This window comes from Manacus vitellinus, unplaced genomic scaffold (assembly GCF_001715985.3).
Source record: "Manacus vitellinus isolate BGI_N305 unplaced genomic scaffold, ASM171598v3 scaffold_31_pilon, whole genome shotgun sequence".
In the NCBI taxonomy this organism is placed as follows: domain Eukaryota; kingdom Metazoa; phylum Chordata; class Aves; order Passeriformes; family Pipridae; genus Manacus; species Manacus vitellinus.
Window position 1 is genome coordinate 8,800,238 of NW_021940379.1, and position 10,607 is coordinate 8,810,844.

The following is a 10,607-nucleotide window of genomic DNA, read 5'->3' on the forward strand; positions in this document are numbered from 1 at the left end:
GAGGTGCACACTCAGGGGGTGCACACTCAGGTGAGGTGCACACTCAGGTGAGGTGCACACTCAGGTGAGGTGCACACTCAGGGGGTGCACAATCAGGGGGTGCACAATCAGCTGCCCACCAACAGCTCTGGGGACCCAAGCACAGCAAGTCAAACCTTCATTTGCTTTTAGAATCCCAGGATAACTCTCTCCAAGCAGAGTCCAGAACTGACACAACATCAGAATGAGGAGAGGTTTTCCTGGGCTCCCAGCCTGGGCTCTGACTTGCCAGACCAAACAGCCGTCTCCTGGAATTTATTCTCTGTGTGGGATCTTGTCCCACTGCTTGTGGGACACGTGCCACCCCCTCACAGGCACGCTAAATGTCACACCAGACGGGCCAGACTTGGCAAACTGAGTCCCCAAGCCCCCGAAAACCCTGGCTTAACCCAGAGACCTGGCTTTCCCCCTTCACAGCACCCTCACATACTCCTAGAATACATGAAGTTCTTTCCCTTCTTATCATCAGTTTCAAGGGTGTAAGAAAGAAATATCTGTAACATGAGAATTTCCAACCTCCAGTGCTGAGGGACAGGGCAAGGATGGAGTAGGCCTGGTTTTATGTGCAAAAGGGAACATGCTCTCTCACCTGCACACCTCTGGAACACACTAACTCCCCTGTACAAAACCAAATCAACAGTGGCAGGCCAAATTCATGGCCTAGTTTTAAGAAATTTTGATAGGACTCCTTCTTGATGTAAATCTGCCATAAGTGGGGAAATCAGTTTTTCTTTTCAGGCTCATTTACAAACCATTGCCTTGCGAACACAAAGCAAGATCTGCTTCCTCTGCTGAAGAAAACACATGCTGGCCTATTACTGCAGGATGCCAGCCAAGAGGTGGGTGGATGCCCTAATTATTTTATTTTTTTTGAAAAATAATAAAGGAAAATGGTTATTTGCCACGAAGGAAAATCCGTAACCCCCTGAGGGACAAGCTCTAGGTACCCAACACACATGGATTCACTGGAGCCATGAAGGAGCTCAGCCCTCGGGCAGACACAGGGTGTCTGAGGAAGCAAGAGCAGCGTCTCATCCAGACATTTCCTGGATGTCCACTGTCATTAATGTCATGACAAGTGGGATCTGAGTCCTTCAAAATGCCCATATCTGTGCTGGGAGCTCTACCTTGCAGGGACACACCCAGTGCAGGATGCAGCACAGGAACAGCACACGGGAAGAACCATCCACACACTTCACAAAGAACCAGGAGATGGGTCATTAAGCTTTCAGACTAACAAGCCCTATTATATCCCTCATTAGCAACCCCATGCACACACTGCACTGCTGCCACATGAAGGGCAGCTCCAATAACACCATCACTTGTTTACCAAGACAACAATTCTGCTATTGCCTGACACCTGCCCATGACAGTGTGACCACGGGAGCAGCAGGGAGATGTTTGGATGACACTGGGCATTCAGACAAGGCAGCAAACGCCTGGCACTGGCTGGAACCTCTGAGCAGCTGCTGAGGACCAGCCTCACCACCTCAAACAGAAAGGCTTTCACTGCTGTTAATGAGAGCTGCTGCAAATGATGCCATCCCCAGCTCTGAGATGGCATGCAGCCTCTGCTGGGGGGCAGGCAGGCTGCACAGAGCAGGCACTGAGGAAGGGGAGTGCTGGGCTCCACCCAGTCACTGTGGTTTACTCAAACTGCTGTGAAGTGCAGTGCTGTGAACCTGGCATGAGCCCAGTGTGGTGGGGCAGGGCAGAGGAGGCTCATCCCAGGGCCAGGAGGACACGCTCCCGCTGCACAGGGAAGGTGAGCAGGGTCCCAGACAGGCCCATGTGACAGTACTGGGGTGTACAAAGCAAACACCCTTCTAACTCACTGGCCTGTCTGAGCCCTGAAGTGTCAGCCCCAGGGCTGCCAGCAGACTAGAGCTGATCCAGAGTGTTCAGCTGCTCAGTGAACCTGGAGTGCTTCCCAAGCATGTGCCTGGATTAACTGCTTGGTAAAAGCACCAAGTCCTTTTCAATAACTGTCCTCTCTGATATGCACTTCCCTCATAAATACATGCTCTGCCAAGGGCTCCTTTCAAGGGGAGGAGAGCCCTTTAAAGTAAGCAGACAAAGAGGTATTAACCTGGGAGTGAGACATGAGCACTTTCCTCCCTGTGTGCTCCAGCTCGGGCTCCAGCTGCACCACAGAACCATCTGTGAGGGTCGGGGCTGCAAGAACACCCCGTGGGAGATGAGATGGGCAGCACCTCCCCGTCCCCATGACACACTCCTGCTCCTCTCAGCACTGGCAGTCACAGCAGCAAGGCTCTGCTGCAGGCCAGCTGCATCATTGAATTTTAGCTCCTGATGCCTTGATCCAGCCCACTGCCTGCAAAACAGCAAACACCAGCTCCTGAGCTCTGATGCCTCTTCCATTACTGTCTGATCCCAGCTGGCACCAGACCTTCTAAGCAGCAGGAACCTCTGAGAATTTATAGCATCCTAAAAGCCATAAATCTTCCTGATATTTTTTACATCAGGCCTTGGGCAGAGGGAAATTACTACTGGTACAGATGGGCATTTCCAATACTACTTATCCACATTTCCAGGACTTCACATCACTTCATACTCAATGCAGAGACTCAGGAGAGCTTTAAACTAAACAGAAAGCACAGCCAAGGGGGCTGTGTATGTAGGGCGGGCAGGCAGCAGATGTCTCTGTGACTCACGTTTCACCCGAATATATAATTAATGTTGTATGTAATTTATTTGAAAAGAAAAGTGGATGTAAGACTGCAGGATCTAAAGACACTACATGTGTGTACATATCACAGCAAGAACGAGCCCAGTGCGTCAGGCAGGATTAAAACAGTTCCCACACTGAGGAAAGAGCCAGGAGACATCACAAGAGGCTGAACCAAAGCGACTTGCCTGGGAAGTGATCTTAAAAATAATTGCAATACAAACTAAAGCAATAAAAGGCCTGGCCTGTGCTCTCATGTGTCTGTTCACACAGCTCCAAGCACCAGGGAAAGGCAAGGAAAAATGAAAGACAGTGACTGGAGCCCACACCTGTACTGCACGAGCTTTGCCCCACAGCAAGCAGCAGGAACACCTTCAGCCCTTGGAGATTCTTTTCCCACAAGCCACCTCAGTGGATCTCTCCCCTCCCTTGCTTCTGCACTGAGAACTTCCAGAGGTCAGTGGGCCGGGCTGGCTCCTCATGGCCAGTCTCCAGGAGCCAGCACTCATCATCCTGTGGTTTATTTGCTCAGCCTGCACTCCCAGCTCCCAGTTTCCTGCCAGGAGTCACTCTGGGAGAACGGCACCAACTGCCCGGGGGGGGTCAGGCAGACACTGGCCATCCCAGCTCCACACACACCCCTGGACACACTTGGTAACAAGCTTCAAGACAAACAGGGCACTCCCAGAGATCCTGGGAAGAGCGAAGGGCTGAGTTGCACAGAGCTCAGTCTCCCCCAGCACAGGGCCGGGTCAGCCCCTACCCTGCCCGTCCCTCTGTCCAGAGCCACAGGGTGAGCACATGTGCTGGTACTGCATCAGCCAGTGCCACCCTGCAGAGACAGCCCAGGCTTGAGAGCTGAGGGAAGAACTGCAGTTAACTTCTGTGAAGGGCTTCCCACCTCTGACTGACTGACAGCTACACTGGCTCTCAGCCCAGAGAGAGCCTGAACCACAGCCCAGGATCCTCCTGCCTTAGCCCTGAGCCCCCCTCAGCCCTGGCTGCCATGCAGGGCACCAGGCTGGGGCAGCCTGAGGGCTGCACAGCTCTGTCCACAAGGTTTGTGCCACCTTGAGCATCCCCACACTGCCCTGCACAGCACAGCTATGTCCCTCTTCTGGAGCTCAACTTCAGCCTCAACTTCTCTTCTTCCTTTTGACTTCAGGAGGGGAAAGTTGTATTAAAGCCAGAAACTAAACAATTCTCCTCCCCCCTTGGCACTACACCCTTGCAGATGCTTGTGCAGGGTTTCACTTCCTCTTCAGCTCTTGGCCAACACTTAGCCAAGCTCTGCTCATTGGAAGCCAGTCCCTGCATCCTCCCAGCACACTCTGCTCTCACCAGCCCTGGCACTGCTGTGGTGCTGCCAGACACATGGCAGTGGCTGGGAGTGATGACCAAGGCAGGGACAGCAGTCTAGAGGTGAGTGTTAGCAGGCCCTAACAGATTTCACTGAATGCACTGGAAATACAAAACAGAAGGAATTCAGAATATCACCCCATTCAGCCCTCAAAACAAAGAGGACTCTTACTTAAGTCAGGAGCGACAGATCTGCTCCATTTCCTGCAGCCCAGCCCCTGTGGGCAGCACCCAAATCCTCCCTCTCAGCACCCTCAGTGCCACCTCCTGCTGTTCATGCTGAGCGGTGCTACAGGAAGCCCAAGCCTTGGATGAGCAGCAGCCCACATACACCCTGATCAGCCCACATACACCCTGATCAGCCCACATACACCCTGATGAGGAGCACGTGTTCTGGCATCCCCTCCAGCTCCTCTGATGCACCACACACAAACCCAGCTCCTGAACACTTCTGTGGGAACAAGATGACTGCAAACCTCTTTGCAGCTCTGGGGACAATTCTCTGGGAGAAAAGGAATGTTTAACTGCAGACAAGCATTTTTCCTGTGCTTCAAGGCTAACCACACTGTAGACATACACACACACAAAATCCAGCCCTTATGGGAATTACTCCAGTATTCTAAGAAACAATTTGCATATGCTTCACAAAAATCTCAACTCACTCTTATTAGAGATGCCACATGCTTCTTTCATGAGTATTAGAGGTTTATCCTGTGTGGTTTCACTGTATGAGGGAAATCTCTGCTTTCAGTAAGAAGGGGACAAAGGCTTAGCGTTGGTCAGGCAAGAAAGCTCTACAGGTAAGCAATGAATGTGTCTTCCAGTTCATGCTCTGCTATCCAGGAAAGAAAAACCAAACAGAGGCCACTAACTGGAAGAGGAACAATGGGAGGGGAACCCTTTTGGCCTAGCCAAGAGGCATCTCAGCAAGAAGTGCCTCAAGGTTTAAAGATGGAGCAGAGTTCTCCAGCCTTGGTCTCAGCAGCACGAGCAGTACCTGCAGCAGGTTACAGGAGCCACCACTGTGGGCAGGGGAGTGTCCCAAAAGTGCAAGGGAAACCCCATTTAAAGCTAATTTGGCAAAGCTCTAGAGAAACACAGCAGGGACCCAGCCTGGCCTGGCACAGTGAACAACCAGCTGGCTGAGGTGGAATCTCCCCTGGACTTCCAAGATGTCCATTTTACTGGGTATTTAATGAACAGGAACTTAGACTGAAACTGAAACTGGAAAACAGAGGTTCTAGAAGACACTAAACTCCACCAGTTGTTTCTCTAGACTTGCCTTTCCTCAGCTTTTCCAGTAACTGTCATAACATAACCCCCTTACATTTATTCCCAGAACCATCAAATGAAGAACAGCATCCACGTGAAGGCAGTGACATTTCTGAGAGCGTAAGTGGTTGTAAGAGACTCCTCAACTTTGAAGACTAAAAGCACCCAGGCACTGTTTCTCCTTCATTCAGATGGCAGAAACATTTTCCCCTCTGCAATTATGAGCTGCCTTTTGTGAAGCCCCAGCAGTCTGCAACCCTGCAGCTGAGCAAGCACCACAAGTGTCTCTTGGGGTTAAATGAAGGTTGTTGCTACTTCCTTAATGTCAGCAAGGATCAGGCCCTAACATCTGTCAAACTCACACATTTGGTTCATGTTCCTGGAATAGCCCTGCCCAACTCACACAAGGGCAGCACAATTTGGGATTTGCGCACAAGCAGCTGGGCGGGGAAATTCAAGGGACAAAAATCCCTGTGCAGGAAACACTTCCTTCTCCTTCCTCATAAACTGCAGATTGTGACTTGCACTGCGGGCTGAACCTCTCCCCTGCCCTGCCCTCACAACCGTTTCAACCATCTGGAGCATAAATAATTGAAGAGAGACATCAGCAGCAGCAGGAGGCAGATTCTGTGCCCAGCTCTCCAGCAGTTCTGTTTCACCACCAGGTCCATGTGCTGACCTCTTTTTACAGCCCTTTTCCAAGAAGCCAAGCAGAGAAAGGGGGGGGGGGGGAAGAAGTGCCCAGGACGGGCTTCCCTGCCCAGCCCAGCCCAGCCCAGCCCAGCCCATCTGTGTGCCAGGGCTCCTCAGCAGGGCTGTTCAGACAGATGCACAGCAGAGACATAGGCAGGGCTGGGCCTCCTGACCTGCTGCAGTCCCACCCAGATCCCCACACACTGTTCTGAGCACTGAGCCCTTGCCCAGCTTGGAGGGCAAAGGACCAACGTTGTCTTTTGAAATGGGCCAAAAAAATTAATGAACCACACGAGGCTTTTCACAGAGAAGTAAAAGCTTCCACTCCTGTGCTACGTCTGGCCAAGATACACTGGGACATCAGAAAAACAAGCAGGGATGTGCTGCTTTAAGAGTGTTTCCAGTATTTACCTCCAGATTCTGTGACTAATTTGCTACTCCCTTTCTGGCAGGCGCATCTTGGTAGCCAGGATGCAAGACCAGGGTTGGAAAACACAGAGGTTGGAAGAGACATTAATGTGGGGAGTCAAAGAGAAACAGCCTCACCCAGGGCGAGCTATGACACAGTGAGAGACTATCCAGCTGTGGTGAAATATCCCACTAGACAGCTGCAAACATAATTTTGCTTTCTCTGAGAAAAAAAAAAAACAACAAAAAAACCCCCAACAAAAACCACCTCCTCGCAACCACCCTGAATTGATACAGAGCATGACAGGCAGCACAGGAACACAGATCCATACTGCTGCTCCCAATGACTCAAGGAGTCACAATCATAAATAATTCATTTAACTCTGAGAAAACTGAAAAAGTCAGTGATACTCTGCTCTGCTTTCAGGTTCCATGGTTTTCTGCACAAGCAAGAACTTTCCTCTGGTTTAAAGACTACAAGAACTGTTATTGTAAGAAAAACACTCAGGTGAAAGACAGCAATGACTCAAAGTCATGGGGCAGGTACAAATGCTCCAAGCTGCTCCAACAGAGACTTTGGAGGGATTCTGTAAAGACCAAGCTCTGCTTCTGGTCTTTCTTGTGCAGTTGCTGTACAAGGGAACCTCACCCTCACATGATACTTCTCATCACTTACTTCACAAAACTCAGCTAATCCATTTTCACCACACAGGTACCTACACAGACACTGAGGGTCACAGCAGGTCATCCTCACCCGCTCCAGACACAGGGATCACCCCTTCTCCTGCTCCAGACACAGGGATCACCCCTTTTCCTGCTCCAGACACAGGGATCACCCCTTTTCCTGCTCCAGACACAGGGATCACCCCTTCTCCCTCCTCCCAGTCTGCTCCTGGTCACCAGCAGCTGCCTGCACGGGAGTTGTCCTCAGGGGCCAAGGGCAGTGTCTGCAGCTCCCTCAGGTGCCTCTGCACCATGCAGGGCATCACTTTTCCGGGGATAAACTTTCTTGTAAGCCCACCTGGGCTTATTTTTCTGTAAGCACAGCAGAGAAAAGGAGAAGGCAGTTCAGCACATGCTAACAGGGAACTGGGGGATTTCCATCAGCCAATGTTCTCTGGTCAGCAAGGGTTGAAGGTTGACCTTAAAATGATGCACTGTGTTGGCACAGTTGCTATTTTAGATAGAAGACATCTCTGCTGTTGCAATATCTACTGTTCCAGGAAACATGGAAATGTCTCCTTCTCTTTTTTTAATACAAAAACCCAAAGGAGTCTGAATACAAGTTTTTAAGATATAAACCCCAGATTCTCAAAAACTGAAACACAAAGGCAATGGATTAAGTTCTCGGTGTCTCACAATGGCTGGCACTGAAACCACTCCTCCAGTCAAACTACCTTTTGCACAGCATCTTCTCCATACACAGCACCTCCATATATATTTTACTGACAAGGAGACCACTTCAAAATATGTTCAAGTAGAAAAAAAGGACCAAGCTCAATACAAAAGGCACAACCCTGTAATTTCAAACCCACTGAAAGAACTGGATCCACCAGATAGTCTCTGCTCCCACACCCAAACAACTTTGCAAATTGATGGGGTGGGGAGAGATCAACTTGGGAAGGAGAGGTTCCCATCCTCCTGATTTAAAAAGAAACAATTACTTCAAAGAAGAGACATGGGCCGGAATGAGCAAGAGCAGCTTCAGAGACAAGGCAAGGTAACACCCCAAACACACACACGCCGACAACCCGAGCTAGGAGGATGTTCTGCAGGAGTGTGCCAGGAGACTCCAGTTCAACTGGGTACTTGGGTGGTTTCACCTGCACTCCTCCCACAGCAGCACCTCGGGCTTTGGCAGAGCATCCACCCTCTGCCCTTGCCCTGTTTGGTTCTCAGGTCAATACTCCTGACAAATTGCAAGGTTTCCCTCACACGGGGCCCACGCACATGGGACATCAGTCACGGCTTCAGCTGCCTCCCCACGAGCACCACGCAGTGATCCAGGGGACACAAACTGCTGGGAGAAACCACCCCCCCAAGAGGTGCTGAACAGAGGTAACACGGACTGAGGAGCCTGGTCTCACCAGGCAACCTGCTGCAGAGCTTCAACCAGAAACTGGATCCCCCCAGCCCAGGCTCTCAAACCACAACCCTTCCCCTTGGAAAGCTGGGTGCTCTGCACACAGAGACCAGCACCAAACCTCCATGGACTTCCACAGCACAGGAGGTCAGTGTCTGATTAATCAAATAAGGGGTCATTCCTTGAAAATCAGAGAGGTGGAGAATCTGTTATTTTTTCTTCATAAATGGTAGTAGTTAGGAGCCCAACCTGCAAACCAGAGTCCCCTGGAGCCAGACAGTGCATCAGCCCTGACTCTGCTGGGAGGGAGGATGAAGACACATTCTTTGACACCACATTGCTCCATTCTTTGGACTCAGTAAGTGATGAACATTATTAAGACTTATCCAAATGCTACCCTACTTACATGCAACCTATTGTACTGCCCTCTCAGAAGCTCACTTCATTTCCCAACTATTTATAAAAAAACCCTTATATAATACATTTTGAAAAATTGGTTCAGGCAAGAATCACAGTTTTAGTACATCTTTTAAATTGTTACCTGCTGCCAGATGTGAGCAGATTGGGGAAAAAAAGTGGCACAGGAAAAAAAATCCTGCTCTTAAAGGATGCTAAATAAAGTTAAAATTAAAGTGAACATACGAAACCACAAATTAACGGATTGCTTTGTGTTCACAGCTCGTTTTCCCTCCACCATCCACAAGGAACATGGCTGGCCCAAACCCATAATGAACTGTGCTCTGTCATGCAAGCCCAGCTCCACACTCAGTGGCAGATGCAGGGATACACCTCTGCATTTGAGGAAAGGCCTCTTCTGCCCCAGCAGAACGCTGCCCTGTCCTGCAGACACGGGCTCTTTGGGGTACACACTCCAGCCCCCCTCGCCTATGCAGTGTGACAAGGGCCTTCAGGAGACAGGATAACATCTACAACAGACTCCTCTGATCTCTACCTCACTTCTGCCTCTGGGGAATGAGCAGAACAGAGCCTTGTACCTAACCTGCTTCCCTCTTAATTTAAAAACAAATGAACTAAAGAACAGCATGTTTCTAGTGGATCACAAAGCTTCTCCCCAGTTCACAGATTACACTAAATGTTCTGCAATTTCAGAACACATTCTGGAGTGTTTTCCTCCAGAAATAAAGCAAGAATTAGCTGCAATACTCAGAAATAACTACAAAATACTAGCAAAACTTTAAGTAGCTTGGGAAAAATGCATCTGGTGATCCCATTATCCTATTACCCCTGGATTTACTTTGTTCTTCTCATCACTGCAATCAGCAGCTCACAAAAATGCACAAGTATCTTTTCAGTGCCCGAGTCTGCATTATATAGGGAACATCATCTCTTGCTGTGGCCAGGTGAATGCCCAAGCTGCTGCAATGCTAGTTTGCTTTTCTGTGGCCCAGGAAGGCTGTGCAGTACCAGGGTCTCAGCAGGCAAGGTGTTTGCTTCCTATGGAATTGGAGCCTCAGAGAAAGACTGGACCCAAAGGCAAGTGTGAGCCAGGCTGGGAGTGGGTGAGCTGCTCCCCCTGCACTGCCCTGCTGTGTTACCATCGCCTCCATCCCCACCCTTGAGAGACAGAATTCTAAGCTCTTCCATCATCATTAAAAAAACCCTCTTGCCTACATCCCGATGATGGGTGCTAAGGAACACACAGGGCTCTGATAACCCCTTACCCAGGCATTCAAGATCTGCAAAAAAAGATTCCTCTTCCTTTCAAATATCCTACATCCCTCCAAAGACCAAACAGAGAACAAAAAACCTGTCGATGTCATCTGATTGCATCACTCCTCCTCTCTCTCCGGGACTCAAAGGCATGTCTCCAAATAGCTATAAGCTTTGCAAAGCAAAACAGATGTTCCCTAACCCCCAAATCCCGGCCGCCTGCGAGGTGCCGATGGGCTGCAGCACCGAGGGGCGGCAGGACCGGGGCTGTGTCTGCGCATCTGTGCTGCGGAGGGGAGAGGGATGGGAGACGTGCTCCCAATACCGAAACGCCTGCGCCAGCCCCCGCGCTGCCTTTCTCCATCCGAACCCGCTCGACACACCCAAAGGCAG

At 50.2% G+C, this 10,607-nt stretch overlaps 1 protein-coding gene across 1 annotated transcript in view; it reads right to left on the reverse strand.

Moving 5' to 3' along the window:
• SEPTIN5 (septin 5) overlaps window positions 1-10,339 on the reverse strand; it is a 39,091-nt gene extending 28,752 nt beyond the window's left edge. Inside the window, exon 1 of the mRNA XM_029961090.1 lies at window positions 10,226-10,339. Within this exon, the coding sequence (XP_029816950.1) occupies window positions 10,226-10,324 (99 nt within the window). The 5' untranslated portion in view covers window positions 10,325-10,339. The remainder of the gene's footprint in view (window positions 1-10,225) is intronic.
• Window positions 10,340-10,607: the final 268 nt, after the last annotated feature.